Source organism: Rissa tridactyla, chromosome 3, assembly GCF_028500815.1.
Source record: "Rissa tridactyla isolate bRisTri1 chromosome 3, bRisTri1.patW.cur.20221130, whole genome shotgun sequence".
Taxonomy (NCBI): Eukaryota; Metazoa; Chordata; class Aves; order Charadriiformes; family Laridae; genus Rissa; species Rissa tridactyla.
In genome coordinates, this window is record NC_071468.1 from 125,512,687 (window position 1) to 125,531,845 (window position 19,159).

General features: G+C 48.9%; 1 protein-coding gene across 1 annotated transcript in view; it reads left to right on the forward strand.

Moving 5' to 3' along the window:
- Positions 1-19,159, forward strand: part of ELP3 (elongator acetyltransferase complex subunit 3) — a 100,960-nt gene that overhangs the window by 77,283 nt on the left and 4,518 nt on the right. The window contains exon 14 of the mRNA XM_054194709.1: positions 554-635. Coding sequence (XP_054050684.1) covers positions 554-635 — 82 coding nt within the window. The remainder of the gene's footprint in view (positions 1-553; positions 636-19,159) is intronic.

Genomic DNA, 19,159 nt, shown 5'->3' on the forward strand with positions numbered 1-19,159 from the left:
ACCTGCTCTGGGTGACCCTGCTCTGGCCGGGGGTTGGACGGGACGATCTCCAGAGGTCCCTGCCAAGCCCTGCCACTCTGTAGTTCTGTGATTCTGTGACAGCATGGGCAATCGCATCTGAGGTTGGTGCTCTGAGTTTGTTTCATTCCCTACCACAGACCCAGGCAGACGTTAGGATGGGCGATTGCTGTTCAGGATCGGTTGTCTCAGCAGGGTAGACTTGTCCAGTGCTGGGAATTAGAGGATTTCGTACCACCTTGCCTTACCATCAGTGGATTTAACTTCATTCTGTTCCTGCCATGGAGAAGCATTCAGGCACTAGAACTGCCTGTGGGGAGTTTCATGATCAGAAAAAAGCCCTGAGAGGGCTCCACTGTAAAGCTCAGTGTTGGTACACCTCTTCTCCAGCCCTCTCCTGCAGTCAGGTTTTGATCATTCCTGTGCTAAAAATATGGGTCTCTTGAAACCGTACTAATGCTTACATTCTGACCTTGCTTACGCTTTCTATTCTTACAGAACTTACCTTTTCTTCCTGTTATTTCTCCCATTGTAGGGATTTGGTATGTTGCTAATGGAAGAGGCAGAAAGAATAGCCAAGGAGGAGCACGGGTCGTGGAAAATTGCTGTAATTTCAGGTACCTTTGCTTTATCCCTTATTTTTTTTAATATATACCTTAATCTGAAAATAAACCCACTGCAGCCAACGCCAACGCTGTGACCATTCATCGTATTAGGTGGAAGATGAGCATCAGCAGGTGCTTCTTCGTAATGGAGTCAAATTCCATCACAGCTTTGTCCAGGCAATACGATTATTGTAAGCAGCGTCCCAGAGGACGCGCTGCGGGGAACCGTCCTGCTCTCGGTGCCGAAGGAGACGGGCTGCGTGACCATGGGTGTCTTTTTCCTCCTCCAAACGCTGCTTTTTCCGACCTCGCTGATTTGTCCCCATCGCAGGTTGTTATTGTCGAAGGCTTCTTTCCAAGAGCTTATGAGGATAGAAAATTGCCAGCCTCCATTTTAGAGTCTTTCTGCAAGTAGCGTCATTAGGGCGGACAGATGTGCTTTTAGGATACATTAAGCATGATCATGAAGAAGGGAGCGATGTAAGAAAGAGCTGCAGCCCTTTCTCCTACTTCATTTTCAAGGCATTGTGACTGAGAGTGGCATCGGTTCATGGCGTGCGTGTGAAGTCAAGGTCGGGACTACCTTAATTTCTCTTACATTAGCAGTTATGGTAGCTGTGGAAAGCTTTTGCAGGCGTATAGGTTTTATAACTGGGGAAGCTGGCGAGTTGTATGGGAGGAGAAACTCTTGTTGGCATAAGATTAATGTATCCTGGGGGACTTAAACAGAATAGCTGTGGTATAGACTGTTCAAAAATAATAATAATCTTGTGCCACCCCGCTAAAATACCCTGAAAAGCAGAAAACCTCGACTTTGATCCAAGCTGCTGAGTGCTGAAGAGCCTCTCTGTGCATTTCCAGCCGTGTAACGTCCCAGGGTGTTGGAAAGCTGCAGTGCACTGTCTCGACGAGTACTTGTGACAAGGGCCAGAGCGTGAGCGAGGGCAGTGCGCAGGCAGTGCCCGGGTGCCTAAAGATAATTCGGTATTCTCTGGATTCCCTGTTTCTTGTTTGCTTAAGACATATGCCAGTCCCGTTTCCCTGTAGCTGCTGCGTGGGCGTCAATTTGAACTGGGAATTTCATAAACGGCGAAGTAACGTCCATTCCACGCCACTCCTCGGTTGGTTTCATTCGGTTTTGCTCGTAGCATCTTGGCTTGGGATGCGTGGAGAGAGGGAGTCGCGGTTCCTCTGTGCTAAAGAACACTTCTGGTGACAAGAGGAGCAAACGTACAGCAATTACTAGCAAACGATTTGTGAAAGCATTCATGTTGCTAATTTTAGCTGCATTTTAGCGAACCGATGTGAAGAATACATCCTTTGCATTGAGATGCCGTGCAAGAAGTCTTGTTTTGCTGCATGCACAGTTTGTGGCATCTTACTAAGACCTTGTCTGCGATTTTTTTTTTTTTATTATTTTATTTTTTTTTATCCCCCGGAGTGCAAAGTACAATCTGGTACAGTTTGTCTTTGAATACAGAATACTACGGCATCTGCAAAGACCACAAGTTTTCCAGCTGTTTCCTTGGAGATGTTACCACTTGAATTGCGGTTCTCCTCTAGGTTTTATCTGAAATAAAAATGCAGCCAGAAGTTCTTTCTCCATTGGAGGATGAACTTGGTTTTGCTAATTTTGGTTTCAAAATAGGTTTTTTTTTTGTTTTTTTTTTTTGTTTTTTTTTAATCTGGGAACTCACTGCAAGGTTATGTCTCCGACATATTGCAAAATTTTGACTGCTTTTTAGAGAGAAGCGTGTAAAGGAGATCTGCTTTGAAGATGTCTCTCACAGGGCTTTATCTTGTTAGGACTGCCTGTTCTTATTAATGCTTTGTTGCAGTGTTTTGTTTGACAGTGTTCTTTCTTCAACAGTATTTTCCAGTGTTGCACTTAACGGCTACATCAGTACTACTCAACTAAATAGTGCCAGAACACTCAAACTCCTCAGGGAATGGTCCGTGGTCCACGCTGATGCCTGCGCTCTGCAAAGTGATGGGGTGGATGGTTGAATTCCTGTACTCTTAACAATTTTTAGGAAAGTTATGTCTAAGTAGCATAGAACCATAGAATCGTTAGGGTTGGAAGGGACCTCAAAGACCATCTAGTTCCAACCCCCCTGCCATGGGCAGGGACACCTCCCACTAGACCACGTTGCTCAGAGCCCCGTCCAGCCTGGCCTTAAAAACTTCCAGGGATGGGGCTTCCACCACCTCTCTGGGCAACCTGTTCCAGTGTCTCCACACCCTCACGGTGAAGAACTCCTTCCTAACGTCCAGTCTGAATAGTCCTATCTCTAGTTTTAATCCATTCCCTCTAGTCCTCCCAATCCTGGACATCCTACAAAGCCCCTCACCAGGCAAACTCTCTCTTTGTTTTCTTCCAAAAGAAATACATGTATTTTTAAGACAGGACAGCATGAAGGGTTTTTAATTATTGGCTAAAGGTCAGAGCTCATCTCTGAGATCAGTTCCAGTTCAGCTCTGGTTAGAAATTAGCGGCTGGGGTTAGAAATTAGCAGCGGTCAGCATGGCAGAGGAGTTGGACTAGATGATCGTTAAAGGTCTCTTCCAGCCCAACCCGTTCAGTGATTCCATGATCATCTGTGGCCGTTCCCTAGCCTGGCGTTGAGTCGGGGCGTCTCGTACTGATTGGTTTAGGGCAGCCCATTTCTGGGGACCCCGAAGCGGGTGCCCCCTATATCCTGCTGTATGGCAGAGCCTGGCTTGGCACTGTTGATCGCTGAAGATATTTCTGTCTCCCCAGACGTGTGACGCCCAACATCCATCTCTAGCTCGTGCAGCTGGCCGGGGGGCCCGCTCACCCGTTTTGGGGAATGAATTTGGGGAGTTGGTTAAGTCCGGAGAGGTCCAAGAGCATCTGGCTGATTATTTGCCACAGCCTTGGATTGAAGCGTGGCTTGAAGTTGGTTTGGAAATGCATTTAACTCAAGCCAGATTAAGGTAAATTCAGATGACGGTTATGTGTGGACAGCATCCAAAACAGGCAATGCCGTTACAAGTCGTTACAAACACGTTATCAACACTTATAAATACTGAAAGGGTGGGTGTCAGGAGGATGGGGCCAGGCTCTTCTCAGTGGTGCCCGGGGACAGGACAAGGGGTAACAGGCACAAACTTGACCATGGGAAGCTCCATCTCAACATGAGGAGGAACTTCTTTGCTGTGAGGGTGGCAGAGCCCTGGCACAGGCTGCCCAGAGAGGTGGGGGAGTCTCCGTCTCTGGAGACATTCCAACCCCGCCTGGACGCGTTCCTGTGCCACCTGCTCTGGGTGACCCTGCTGTGGCCGGGGGTTGGACGGGATGATCTCCAGAGGTCCCTGCCAACCCCTGCCGGTCTGGGATTCTGTGAAAAACAGGAAAGAAAGGAAAAAAACACTGTATGACTAATCCGCTTTTACTGAGGTTACATTAGAAACGCCTCTCCCCTGTCCAGCTGATCTGCTGCCCATCCTGATCAAGGCAGTATTCAACACTTGCTGACATCTCAGGCTGTGTCCATCAGAGCCTCACTCATTAGAAACCTCTTTCCCCCATGGCAGAGCATGTCAGCTGCCAGAGCCAATTTTCCTTTTGTCCAGACTCCCTGGAGGACTTCAGACATAATCTTTTCCCCCTCTGCTCGCTTCCTTCCCACGTATAACCTAGTCAATACTCTTAATTAAACATTATTTCACATGCCTGCGAATGCAGATGTCCCCTTGGTTGGGTCAGGCGTGGAGTCTTGTACTTGCCCGTTTCTTGCTCCGAGGAGGGCGAAAGCTCCTTCCCCCTCCGCGCTGAGTCAGTGGCATATTTCAGTGGGAAGCGTTCGCGGCTTTACGTTCTCTGTCAGGCAGTACTGTAAAAATCACTTGATACAAACATGTAAATGGGAAACAAGTGAGTAATTCATGATTGCCTCCCGATTAAGATCGGTAGGACCATAATAATCAGATTGGGGTGAATGATCCCAACATTTTTCTCCTAAGCCTGCTGCAGCAGCCCGGAATCCACAATCGCGGGGCTGTGAATAGAAATTAAACTAATACCACCTGTTTTCTGGAGTCTCCACGAGAGATAAAATCGTTCATTACAGCCGGTGACTCATCTCCCGGGCTGTTGGTGCTGCCTGAGCACACTGTCTTATGTGTTTAAGGAAACTGTGCTAGTCTTGCCTTCGCCTTTTGCAATTAGGGAGAAAACGGGGGTTCAGAACTTTCTAAAAGTGAATCCGATGCATCATAGCAGTGTTAAATTCTCCTGCGATGAAGAACGTTAAGGGTGAGAGAAACTGAGCCGGCAAATAAATCAGCGGGCAAGTTTCAGGGCACGTTTGACGGTAGGCTAAAGTACCCTAATTTCCTCGTGTAAACAGCCTTTTGGTCACCCTAGAAGTAATGAATTACTTGAGTAATCAGCGTCTCGTAGTTCATATTGGATGTTGATTCATGGGCTGCCTCGGAGATTGCCGACTGCCAGGGCGTACTCGGGAGACCTTAGGAAGACTGGGAAGTGTTGCTGGGAGGATTGATGGGGTTCGGGAGGGCTCCCTGGAGTTTGGCTTCCAGCGCTGGTTGGTTATTTTTAGAGCTGCCAATCTTGCTAGCTATTAATAAGAGAAGAAGCGGCCCAAGATGAGTGGAAATGCGGGAATGTTAATGAATTGACTCTCTGATGTTTGTCTGCTGCAGATGGATGGCCTTTGAAAAAAAAAAAAAAGAAATTAATTAGGGGGATTTGGAAGAAGCCAAGGATAAACCCCGAACGAGGGGATTGGTGCTGTGGAATAGCTGCTGTGTACAATCCCCTGGTTCTTAATGAACTTCAATTTTGATGGTTTAATAATGTAACAGCTTTGAAAACAGGCTTGATACTGTATTAACTGGGATTTCGGTGCAGGCGTGAACAGGAATATTGCTGTCCTTAAGCAAGGGCATTTCTGCAAGAGCCAGCATTCTGCGAGGCTGTTCTGGTAGGAAGCTATTTTTATATATATTATATACTGTAACACATCTTACGATGATTTGTAATGTGGCCTGACTTCTGCGTAATACAGACCAGAGACTTCCACCTGTCTTGCGTCTGTCCCAGCTGAGCATGTTTGGGAAGGTGGGGACCTGCCTTGATTTTTTATTTATTTATTTATGTATTTATTTTAAGGCCTTTGTGTGGTCCCCATCTGCGGGAGTTTTCCTTAGAATGGGCAGAAGGAGAACCAATAAGACAAACCCTACACAAAATCTACTTGAGGGGGAGTTGAACATATGGGGAAACCTCTTTTGTGCTTCTTCCTTCCTCAAAAACCCTTTTCCCAATCTCAAGCCAAGTTGATAAAACCCAAACATCTGAAAACCCCACAAATTCTGAAATTAGATTGGGTAGGAGGTATTTAGAAACCAGATTAATGACAAAATGAAGGTGATTTCGCCTCCTAGTGACTTGTAACGCACAGCAGTATAAATAGCGTTGAATCAGAACTGTGAGCAATAGCACTTTTGGGGGATTTAAAAATAAATATCGTTTTCTTTCATGGGAATCTTCCCCTTTGACCGGCACTGCGCTTCCCCTGCCCACGAGTGGTAATCCTCCTTTTCAAGGCGGCACCAGGGGTTAAAGGCTTAAAGCTTGTTCTTAGTCAAAGCTTCGAGCGTAGAGTTCGTGGAGTTGTGGGTTTCATCTTTGTCATGTTTATAACCCAAATTTGATGCGCGCTTGCGGTCCGGCTTTTCGGCTGCTGCTTTAGCTGAGAATTCCTTCTGGTTTATCAGGCGGGCTTATCTCCGGTGTGCTTTGTTCCTCTGGAAAGGCTGGTAGAGAAAGACCAACGTTCCTCCCTGCTTTAACCGGTCTCACCCCGCGATCCGGGTGACATTGTGCACCTCATCAGCTGCCACCGCCGTGCCCGCAGCAGGGTGAGGACCTCTCCCTGCGTCACCAGCGGAGGTATTCATCAGACAGGGAGCAGATTTTTTTTTTTTTTTTTTTTCCTTTAAAAGCACATTCCAGCTAGGACTGCGCGAATGAATGCCATCAGTTCCTGCGCTTCTTCAGGGCACATTAGCTTGCGCTCCGAGGGGAAAAAAATAAAGTAATTCAGAGTTTCCCAGCAGACTCTTTCCAAAGCATTCTGTTCTCCCTGCTGTTCTTGGAGTAAACAGGTTCAGCTGAACCTGTGCTCTCATCCTAAGTCTTTTAGCTCTTCTCTTAGGGATGTTCGCTTTACGGACAGAAAAGGAAAAAGGTGCAGCAGGATTTAAGAGGATTGTCGTTGCTTATAACGACAGTACCTAAACCCACGCGAGGTTACTCGCAAACAAAGGAAAATCTGAGGTCCCCTGTTTTGGGCACCCAGGAGTCATCGCGGGCGATGAACCGGGGAATGATGCACAAGGCGGGCGAGGCTGTACAGCAGCTGCCTCCTGGTGGGTCTAGTTAAATATCACTTCATTTGGAGAGGACCGGTGGGAGAAGTGCATTTAATCGACAACGGAGTCAATGACAAACGCACCGGGAGAGCATTTGTAAGGCAAGATGAGCCATTTGCAAGCCAGGTTAGGACGGGCATTTTGGATTCTGGCAGCACATGGGGAAATTAGGGTACCGGTGGGATGGGAAACAACATCATCCATAGATATTCTGGTCTCGGGTTGTGTGTGATGCCGTAGTTATACGTCTGGTATTGCGACGGGATGGATTCTCTGCTCTGTTTAAAGTGATGCTAGCCATCCTGGATGCTTTGGACCCTGGATGCCAAGATGGCAAGGTACATCCTTCCCCCCAGAGATGCAATCTCGTATCTGGACAATTTGACCAAACCAACCAGAATTAAATAGTCACAAAAAATCCCAAGGTGGTTTTGTGGCCTGTTCGCCAGGTTTCTGTGCCCAGCCAGAAGCGTGCCGTGTCTGCTCCTTAGCGACAGGGAGGAGGTGCCCCCCCCCAACACCACCTAAATCAAAGAGCAAAGTAAAAAAAGCGAGCGGCTTGTTTATCATGAAGTCGTTGCTCATTTAAGGTAATTTTCTGCATGAGTGGTGCCTTTCTACTCTTCTGATGTGAGTAGTATATTAGTATGCAGGCTTGGGTAGCTGAATGGTAGACCCTGGAGGCATCACTCCATTATTCAGAGCTCTGGGGAGGTCTGATCTGAAATGTCTGTTTTTCCATTTTCCAGCATTTGTAATTGCGTTTGTGTTTTCTTTGCCTTTTGTTGATTATGTGGTGTGGTTTGTTGTTGGGGGGGTTTTCGCTTTTCGTTGTACCTGCTTTGAATTTGCATCTTTTTTCCCTTTAAAGAAAGCTCCCCCCCACCCCCAACCTAAATTACACTGAAGCAATTTTAAACATGTTATTCCTCCGATGTCCACAAGTCCTTAGGCACTGAAAATGTGAGAAACCTTGGTGTTTGAGGCTACTGGATGGGCTCGTAAGCTTGCTGAATTTATAATCGCGTCTTCCTTTTTGGCAATAGCCGGTGCTTGAATTCTGTATTCAGGGTTTTCTCTCCTTTTGCTGCGATGCTGCTACTCCAGTCCCTAACAAAGCTCTTCCTTCCATTCCTCTTTTACCATTCAGTCTACAGCCCTGTATCTCTTTCTCTTTGGGATGGGGTTTTTCTTAGCTCTATTTTGAGGCTGTATCTGCCGTTTTGCGTTCCGTAGGTGTCAGCACTCGCCAGGGTCGTCCCCTTTGGGAGTCAGTGGCGAGCGGTCCCACGCGGTGACTCAAGCAATACAGGGTTGATTTTTTTTTTTTTTATCAGAAACTGCACAGCATCCAGAGGATGATTTAGGACAAACACCCACTCGTTCCCCGCATTCCCGCCGCGGCGTGAGTACAACGCAGCCCTCGTACCTCTCGTGTCTTAGTCCAACTCGCAGCGTATTTGCTTCAGACTCTGCCTCTGCCCGGAGAACGTGAGCGGGCGGCAGCGGGTCGGATCAGTATGTCATTTCTGACGGTGCCGATGCTGGGGGCCTGGGGAAGGGAGTAAATACCGGGTAAGCGCGCAAGCATCTTCTCGGCCTCCAGCCGTTCGTTGCCCAAGGACTTCTAGAGTGGGAGAAGGGTGCCTTTGTATCTGATAGCCCTCGGGGGATTTTTCTGCCTTGCCAGTCTGTCTGCCTGTAACAGCTGATAAAACTTATCTCCTGTCCTTTTCCACAAGCTGTGTGGGGCTGGTTGTGCTGCCTCACCGTGTTACCGTGAGCTTGGGAGGAGTAAACGTCGGTCTAGGTGAAGGTGGATAAAGGACGGTCCTCTGTTAAAACCTTTCCTGTTGTCTCCTTGAGGGTTCCTATTGCCTTGTTTAGTCTTTGCTGCTTGACACCCCATAATTAGCCCTTTCTGACCCTAATCCTGCAGCAAGTACTTCAGACTGTTTCTTCAAAACAGCACCAGTGATGAATGTGAAATGTAACATGCAACAAATTCTGAAATATTCGAAGTCCTGGGTCCTCCCCCTCGAAATGACAGAAGCATCAAGCTCCTGGCTGGCTGTCTCAAATTAATTCATACGTTGTGGGTCCTTTGTGTTTCCTCTGAGCAGCAAATGAATTGTTCTGGTGTCGTCATCTGATTTTGGTGCTTACACCAAAATGGCAATGACAACGGAGAGATTCAAGCCAGTGCTTTACAATTACTTGAAGCACCTCAGCAATTGCAAGGCTGATACCTTCCTCTTTTGAAGTACCGTAGCTACACGCGACAGTGAAGAAGCGGTGGCAGAAATGCTTCCCGACCTCCTTTTAGAAAGAGTCTTTGTGAACTTAAATAATGCTTATGCAGGTGCAGGTTTGGGAAAGTTCCCATCCCAAATATTTCTGTTCTTTTAATGCGTGCGTCATGTGTTACAGCAATCTAGGAAATCTGGAGGGAGGCTGTAATCGGCAGGTCTACGGAGCCAGAAGGGTGGGAGTGAGTGAAGGCAGCGGCACAGGGTGACAGCAGCGCGCGCACGTTCAGCGTCGCTCATGAGGACTTACTGCCCCTGGACCTGCCCCCCGACACCACCATGTAAAGCCCGGGTGCTCATCCAAGGAGGGAGGAAGCGACACAGCCCAGAGCTGAGCCAGCGAAGGTGCCGCTGTCGTTCCGGCTGGGCTTCGTGGCCTTCATGTCTCTACCTTGAAGCCTTGGAGCACCACTGGCCGATAGCCGGGTGGCTCTGGCCAGCCCGTGCCGACACACGGCTCAGCAATCCGAGCGCGAGACATCCATGCGTCAGAGCTTGGGCAGCCCGTCTTTACGCTGCGCTCCTCCTGGCTCCGGGTACGCTCCGGGCTGTTGTGCTTTGCTAGCTCCTTGCCAATCCTTAATCTCCTGCTCCTCTTTGTGAGAAGTGCTGGGCTTGTGCCAAACTGACATCCTGTCCTGGCACCGAAATATCTCGCTTTGACTCCGCGTGTAACTGTTGCTGTTCTTGTTGGGGATTTTTTGTTTTGTTTTGTTTTTTGGAAAAGGATCTGTCTCCTCCTGTCTCAGGGATAGCCGCTGGCTTTACACGTGGATTTTCAATGTTGCCGTCTCCAAACCCTAGTTGTACTGTCCACCTCTGCGTGCCCTTCACGCATCTTCAGTGTGTCAAAGTCACTTTCCTCTAAACTTTACACCGGTGGCACGTGCAGAGCACAGGTAGCTGCCTCCAACTTCACTTTCTATGGACACAGCAGAGGTTGGTGGTTTCAGTGCCAGCGGCGTTTAACAGTGCCAGTACATGGCTTCTTTATTTTACCTCTGTAACCCAAACCTCTTGTCTGAAGTTAAGATGGGGCCACCACTGAGTACGCCCTTTATTGACAGCGGAGGAATTGGAGGGATCCAGCTGTTGAGTAGCTGTCTCCATCCCTGTCTACGCAGCCTAACTCAGCTCCCACAAGGAGGGTGACAGCACCTTCATACTGCCCTGCCGTCCATAAAGGCTTGGCATCTTACTGGTGATCCGTGGTGGCAGCAGGTGAGCTGCCTCCGTGGCATGGCGGATCCGGGAGCTGCGGTGCCGCGGGTGAGGCTGCTGGCTGCTCCGAGGGCAGGGACCAGCAACGCGCAGCCCAAATGTTTATACGCTGTTAAGACTGCAAATTACTTTTCAAACGCTAAGAGCCAGCTCTGTAAATACAGTGAAGAGCTTTTTCGGCTGCAGTATCTGCTGTGACGTCTGTCAGCGTTATCTGTTTATGCCGGCATCGGGAATGCGGGCTAGCTTGGCTTGTACCAACAGGATTGTCTCCTTATCTCTGTAGAGAAGACGCTTGTTCGGGGAGGTGGGGGATGAGATTGAATTCCCCTATCGCAGGTGCTTGCCCTGTTCAAACCGAATGCACCGAGGTCCATTAATAAGCACCCTTCCCTTTCTCCTTTAAAGCGCAGGCGTTTTGTCGCCCGTGCCTCCGCCGTCTCCGGTAGCCTTTAAACGAGCCTCATTGGTAATTTACTCCCGAGACTGGAGAGGTGTCTGGAACCGCAGCCAAATCCGCACCAGCACGCCTCATCTTCTGAAGCGGTGGTTTAACGTCTCCCTGCAGCGAGATTTCACTGTAGCCTGGCTCCATCCCGGTGACGTAGCAGCCTTATCGCGGCGGTGTGGAGGTCTGGCACCGCTGCCATTCCCTGCTATAAGCTAATTACTATGCGGCAAGATGATCAGTTTTCCCCCAGACCGGGTTTCTATTTGTGTTCTGTCAAGTAGAAAATTAACATGGACACAGGCCAGGGATGTTTCACGCCTGAGTGCGCCGAGGCTGAAGGTGGCGATGGGAAGGCAGGATGGATTTCTGAATGGTAGGCGTGGAGGAGCGGGTGATGTCGAGCGTCGCCGGCCCGCTTCATTAGCCGGAGATCATCAGAGGAGTCGAGTAGCTGGGGAAGAGACGGAGAAAAATCGCCCGTAGCGTGCTCAGTCCTGGTTAGCCGCCCACCTCGGTGTGCTTTGTTCCTAACGAAGCTGAGCACTGTTTGTGCAGAGCAGGTAAAGGGGTGTTGTCGGCAAAATCTGGAAGCGAGAGGCAAGCTGGTATTAACCTATATTAGCTGGATGAATTCATCATTTGCCACGCCGGAGCCTTTTCAGGGCCTCGTTGCACTGCAGAGACGCAAACGTAAGCGATGCTCGAGTGACCCTCTCCACTTGCTGCTGGGTCCGGGCGAACACACGAGCTTGTAGGAGCCTCATCAGCAACTTGAAAAAGGGACAATAAAGCAAATAGATCCAAACCAAGAAGAGGTCATAAAGGATTTTCCCCCGCCTGGTCATTCTCACTTCTTTTTAATCGGTATCTTTTTGGGTTTTGAGTGTTTTCATGCCTTTTTTTAAAAATACATGGCAGTAATAAGCTTCAGGTGGAGCCACCTAAACTGCTGAGTGTGGCTGTTGCTTGTAGGAACACATGGCAGGGATTCCCCCAAGGCATTTGGGGGCTTCCTCCTCTTTTCTCACACTACTTTTACTCACCAGAAGTCATTAACGTCTAATGTAGCAATCTGCGCCGTTAAACTGCAGATCTACAGGAACCTTTTCAGTTGTTCTTTGGTGCAGGGACATCGTATTTATAACACTAATGGTCTCTTTCTTGTTCTGACGAGTGAAAGGGGAAGTTCAGAAGAGAAGGCTGGTTTTGTCCCCTACCTTCCCACACTGGAGAGGTACCAAAACAAATTCCTGAAGCTGTGTGCTGTATTTTTATGGTGAGGGTGGTGAGCCCCTGGCCCAGGTTGCCCAGAGAGGTGGTGGCTGCCCCATCCCTGGAAACATCCCAGGCCAGGTGGGACGGGGCTCTGAGCAACCTGCTCTAGTTGAAGATGTCCCTGCCCATGGCAGGGGATTGGACTAAATGCCCTTTGAAGGTCCCGTCCCACCCAAACCATTCTTGATTCTCCGATGAAGTAGGTGCGAGGGGACGCTGCTGATTTAACGAGTGGTAGGCTCGCTCTCAAAATTGCTGAGTGTTTCTTCATTGGCGTTTAAAATCTCATAGCCCATAGGAAAGAAGATCGATCGAATGCCTCACATGCTTGGTGAGTCATCCTAAATCCCCAGTCCCTCAGTAATTCCTTACCAGCTGGGTTGGATATTTCAGCAACCGGCGCTGGAAGAAGCTTCAAGACATTACGTAGCCTGTAGATCTAAAATCCCACAAACACACAACTTGACAAATTCGGGGTTGAGTAGCAGACACTTTTCATTGTCCCTGTCTCTCTCGATGCCTGGTGGCACACTGATGGCAGCACTTTGTTAAAGTGTAAGGGAAGTTACGGTATTAGCTCTTAAATATTTAATTTTGCTTGGTTTAGAGTCAGAAGATCTGTCAGCTCTGGCTTCATCTGTCGCGGTTAAAGGCGGTCTTGGCGTGGTGGCTTGCTCTCTCCTGACAGTGGATGCGCTCAGTGCAGCTGGGTTTGGGCGGGCCTGCGTGGTCGTTAATGAAATATTGCTTCTCTAATAAAGAGATCAGTGAGATGCAGTCTCACCATCTGGAAGCTCTAGGATGGGTCTTACCTGCAGACTTGCCGTTTAAAAATCAGTTTGAGCCAGGGCATCTCCTGCGTGCGAAGAGGCACCCAAAAAGCGGAACGCTGTAAGATCAGTTCTTTAATTCTACCATCCATTTAATTGGTTTTTTTAAAAAAATGTGATTGGTGACAGTCTTGGTTTTGAGATTTGGCCCTAAGAACAAATCAGAACATCCCCGAGCGATCCCTTTGTTAACATGATAAAGCTTTTGCTGTGGTTTTCCGTATTACTCTGGGCCTTCTGTACACAAACTCTGCAGTGGGACAGGAGGAAGTGTGCTGATCTGCTTTGTTTCAAAAAAACTTCATAAGCCGTTCACTAAATTATTCTATTGAGGTACTGTAACCCTTACAGCCAAAATACCTTTCCCGAGCGGGGCTGGTGCGTCTGTACCCCACAAAGGCTCCCAGCCTGGTGTCACTCCAGAAAGTCCCCGTTAAATTGTATTTGGTGCTTTGATGTCAGACAAACCTCTCCTGGGGAGTTGGGAGAGCTGGCCTCCGGAGCTGGTGTCCGCAAACATCCCTCTTTCACCTTGAAATCGCCGGTGAGTCAGTGTCGCTGCTCTGTTCCAGAAGGATTTGTCGCAGCTCGTGTTAACCTTTAAAGTTGAGGTGGTTCCTCTAAAGGGATTGCAGAATCTCGCTCTGCAGCCGGGGACAGGGCGACGACAGGCTGACCCGGGAGCACACGCGGGGACCTCGTTTGCTGGGTTAGAGATCTCCATTTGAGAGGACTGAAGGTAAATGAGGGGATGCCGCCTTTCACGTGGGAGATAGAAGAGAGGAAGAAAAGAGTTTTTCAAATCGGCCAGGTCCTAGAGCATGCCAAGCCGTTCTAGATTTAAATTGAGTTAAATGTAAATTAAATCTGTAGTGTATAAAGAGCAAAGGTCTCCTGTGCTGTTTACGTAGTGTGCCTTCTTCCTTCATTTTTATTTATCACGCCCAAGAGCTGACCGCGAGTTGGAGGAAGGATCAGCCCTGTCAGGAAGGGACGGCATCTCTTCACGTTTGCATCAAATCCAGAGTGGATTTAAACGGAGCAGGGATTGGATTTGCGTGGGAGGCCGGGGCAGGGGGGGAGGGATGCTAGGGATATTCAGGGCTTTCTGCTTGTGGGTCACGGCTTCAAAAATAATCCAATCTGGAATCTGAAAGGCCGTCAGCGTTTTACAGTAGTGAAGTGGGTTGGAGAGCTGATTAAGGGTTCAAAACTCGTATTTATTTTTTTTTTTATCGCAGACTTGCTTTGTGATTTCAGACAAAGTACCCGGCTGCCTGGGATCTTGGCTCTTCTTCTGGGACGTGGCGATGACAGCACCTCCCTGCTAGACAGAGGTGTTGTGAAAATAGTAATTTAAAATCTGGGGGAAGTGATCCGGGTGGGAAGAAAGCACAACTTGGATTTGACAGAAAAAAGAGAGGTTTTCAGGGGCGGATTTCTCTCCCAGGTCCAACAAACAGCGACGCCCAGACTAAACACGGGTTGCTGTCGGTGGGTTTAATTCTGCCGATCATTTAGCCCTGGCTAGAGAAAGGATTATGAAGTGCTTCACACGCAGTGATATTAACAATCATGTTAAGTACATAAAGATACGTCTAAATCACAACTCTAACTGCGAGGCTAATTAGCTCTTTGGGGTTGCTGCAGCAGCGGGAGGTCGTGAAATGCTGAACTCGCCCATCCCTGGATTTAGTCCCTCCGGAGACTGGTGAAACACACGGGGAGAGTCGCTCTGCAGGGAAAATGCGTCCGCCCCCAGCGCTACGATGTTCATATGGGTGCAAAAAAATACCAGAAAGAGTTTCCAGCCCTCCTTTTTTAAAGCAGATTTGTTAAAATTACAATATTTTCAATCATCTTTTAAAAAAAAAAAATATTATTGTATTCCTCTTTTCCATTCGCGTTGCCTGGATTATGTTTTCTGACGACTGACAAAGTATTAGTTGTTCTCAGTAATTCTCAACAGAATCTGTTGTTTTAAAAGAGAAATGAGCATGTTTGTGTTCTATGCTGACTTGAAAATTGAGAGTATTGTATTTGTGAGACACTGGGTAACATTTCCAAAAGCCCCTGCTTCTAATTTTCGTCTGATTTTTATCTCCCAGAATCTTTAGGAACTTTGGGGAAATGAGTTGCAAATTATCTAATCTTAAAAAAAAAAAAAACATAAATTAATTTTAAAAAAATCTTTGCCGCAGGGATTGATGTAAGGATTGTTCCTTGGTTCCCTAACTTTTAACTTAACAACTTTCTCCTGGTTGCCCTGACGTGCCCAGGTTTTCTCAGCAGTGTTAAGAATGCTGGTTTTTTCCGTTTCCCTGGTGCGGATAAGGCGTTTTGGTTATCTCAAATCCTTTGCCTTTTCCCCATTGTTCCAGTTCTCTGCGGTCGGTTGGTCGTGATTCACTAGTGATTCACGTGAAACGGCTTCATGTTTTTCCCTGAAGATAAAATCCAGCGCTGGGAAAAGTGGGAATGCCAAAGCAAACCTGTCGGTGGATGGATCTGCTGTGCGCTCTTAACTCCCGCATCAGTTCGGAAATGCGGTGTGTGGTTTTCTGTTCAGTACATGGTAGACAAGGAAACATTCTCTCATCTTATTTTCCTACCATTCTAACAGATTTGAAACCCGAGTTTTGCCCCTTCCTCACGTAAGGAGGTCAACTTGAAGAATCATAGAATTGCCCGGGTTGGAAGGGACCTTTCAGATCATTGGGTCCAACCATCAACCCAACTCTGACAAAAACCATCACTAAACCATATCTTTAGGCACTACGTCTACCCGTCTTTTAAATCCCTCCAGGGATGGCGACTCCACCACTGCCCGGGGCAGCTGGTTCCAAAAGAGCAAGGGCTCGCTCCGGAGCCAGCTCTGGCCACTTGCCCGAGTGGCTGCCAAGTGCCGGTGAGTGTTGGCTTCGCTGTGAAGTCCCGCGCGGAGTGTGGGGTTCGGAGAGCAGTGGATTTCACAAGGCGTTTGTTTCACAGCTGGCGAAGTGTCTTCTTGGGCTTGGTGGAGGTCAAAGCAAGGAGTATAAAGAAAAACCTAAAACTCGTCTTCAGTAGCTGAGGCTCCACCGAGACCCGTGGTAAAAAGAGGGTTGTGTTTGCTCGCTCACCGCTGACGTCGGGCTCCAAGTCACCCGACCTCGAGTCTTGAGGGACTCTAAAATGTGACCTGTGTGATCTCTGAATAATGACAGCCTTTGAATCCTCCTGATGCTTTGGCAGCCCCCGCCTGATCATGGAGACACGCTTGGAAGCCGAGGAGATTCTCTCAGAGCTCTTGTTTTCTTTCTTGGCTTTTCTAGCTGGGTTGAAAATGCAGATGTCTATGGTCTGCCCCGTGGCGGCAGCGGCTTCCAAGCCTCCTGCCCGGCTCTGTGCCGTTGCTGTGTTTTACCGGTGTCTGTGGAAGTCCTGGATGTGACCGCGGAAGGGTTTGTTCCTTCCTCCTCTGTGCCTTTTCGAAACCACAAAAATGATATTCCAGCCATGGCAGAGCGTTGCCCTCGTAGAGCATCGCTGTGCAGCAACGCTGGCAGTCACGGGGGGAGGAATGTCCTTTCTCATCCCAAGAGAAGCAGCCGTGGCCATCCCAGATCCCTGTGCCTGGCGGGAGACGCTCTGCTCATTCTGGGTGAAATCCACAGCGCTTTGGCAAACATGGCATCACCCTTTCCTGTCCTGTTACCAGCACTAACCAGGAATCCTTTTCCCAGTACCGTTGAAGGACAATCCTCCTCGCAGAGATCCTCCAGACCATCTGGGTGTCCGCGCAGAGAGCCCGGGGCACTCCCTTCCCAAGGCAAAGCTCCCAGCCGGGTCATTACTCCCAAAAAAACCTGGAAGAGGCTTTGCTATCACCAGAATTTGCAGCTGGCACGTTAATGGATGGAGGCAATTTGGGAAGTTCAGGTGACTCAGGTTGGCTGCCTTGCACGCAGGGCCCCGCCGGTTGCTTCTAAGAAATATTTCTGAGGGGGACAGAAGCTGCGAGACACGATGTGCCTCGACTGTGCGGCTTCGGAAAAGATTTCAGTCGTTGCCAAAAGATGCGGAGGCCCGTGCGGAGACAAGCCTCTCGTGTGCCTCAGTAAGTCTCTGCTATGGAAATTTTATGAACTATTAGTAGCTCTTTAATGATCCTGAAAACAATCTCATTTTCACTTAGTTGTGTGACTAGTGAGCCGTGGTGAAGGGATCTTTGAGGATACTCAGCCGCGGGTGCCGCATGGCGATATTTCTGTGCGGCAGGGCTGAGTCAGAGGGTGTATTTATGGGCTCTGCACAGAAAAGGTCACGGGCGGGGGATGCTGCACGTGAGCAGTGAAATCTCTTTTCTGCCGGCCTCTGGCTAGCAGTCCCGTGCCAACTGCTCGTCCTTCAGGGCCACAAGAGTGTTTAACCCTGGCGCCGTGGTCACCTTTCTCGATCTCCTGCTCCAGGCAGACTTTTTACATTTATTTTAACTAATTTTGAGGTTTGAATATGACGGTGGAAAGCTGGGTTTGGGCCTTTCTCAGTAGGCTTCGCCATTATTCAGATCTTCCAAAAGATGAGAACAAAAGGCGATTAAATTAACCAGCAGCCGTTGCCAGAGGATGTGTCATTTGAAGATTGCGGTGAGGGACGCTTCCAAAAAGCCCTGGCTGGCCCCTGGCCATGGGTTTCCATCCAGGCAGGGGTGGTCGGAGCCCCTGCCCTCCAACCAGATCACCGGCGGTGAGTCTGGAAGGGGTTGGTTGAAATCTGCTCCGCCGAGTTCAAACTGAACTCTCCTGCCCAGTTTGATACAGAATATTTAAAATTTAAAACCCTGTTTTAAAGACGCAGAATGAGAAACGCAGCCAATTCTGGCTCTGAAAGTCAAAAGCCTCCTTGGGCCGGCTTTTGGGCTTACTCTTCCGCTCCTGCGCCGTGTTTCCCTTGTGATATTTCTCGGGTGATGCTCCTTTTCACTGGAAGGTGTGGGTGTGACCTGGAGCGGTGGGAAGAGCAGTGCCCCTACAGGTCCCACCAGCTCTGTCGTACGTTTGCTGTAAATTAGAGCAGCAGAGATTTGGGAAGAGAACGTGTGCCGTCGAGACCTTCCTTCCAGGTGTGCTCGATGGCCAAGTATTGAGGGCATGCTGGGCATTCCGAGTGGCTTCTCCAGCGTTTAACCCTCGTGAGCAGACGAAGTGGCGCGTTGTTTTAATAGCTGTAGCTCTGATTTTCTTAGGACTGCGTGTTCATGCTCTCCTTGTGATCAGAAGCCAGCAGCCTAGTCCCACAGCTTTGCTTTTTTGGACTTTGCGTTCGTACAAAGTTGCGGTAATTTCACAATGGAGAGGTCTGTGAAGATTGAATTCCTTCTGCATGACTTACAGGCAGTTATTAGTGTCCCACAGGTTCTTTTATTCTATTTAGCAGTGCCCACTGTGTTGCTCTTCTCTCATGGATGAGGAGGGCTGCGGATGGTTCCTGGCTGGCAGCCTGCTTTTAATTCCATGCTTCAACACCCTGTTTCCCTTCCAGTCGCGCCATGCTGATCTCAAAACACCCGTCGTCCCGTTCGGGTTGCGATTTCCCTGATGTGCTCTGACTACAAGGAGACACCTTTGTATTAATGGCATCCTAGCGAACATCACAGGCTGGGTTTGTTAGCCTTTGGGTTCAGAGCAGCTGAAGGGAGTCCCATCCTCATCCTCACTCGCGCATCAGTTTGGCGCGGGGGCAGGTTTTGATGCGTTTCAGCACGGTTCCTTTCAGAGGAAACTAAACCGCAAGCTTTGCTCCAGGTGCAGATCAGACTCAGCCCATCTTCTGAAGGGGGCAGAGGGGTCTGAGTGGGCGGCTCTTTGGCCAACTTCAAACCACATGTGAGGTGGGGATGTGCAGTCCGGGGTACCAAAAATCTAGTCTGAAGTCCCCCCCACAGTCACATACAGTGCAGAGGCGTGGGCTTGAGCACCAAGTGCTTCCATCTACTGATCCGTTCCTGCTACGCCAGGTGACATGGCAAGAAGTCCTTGTCCTGTT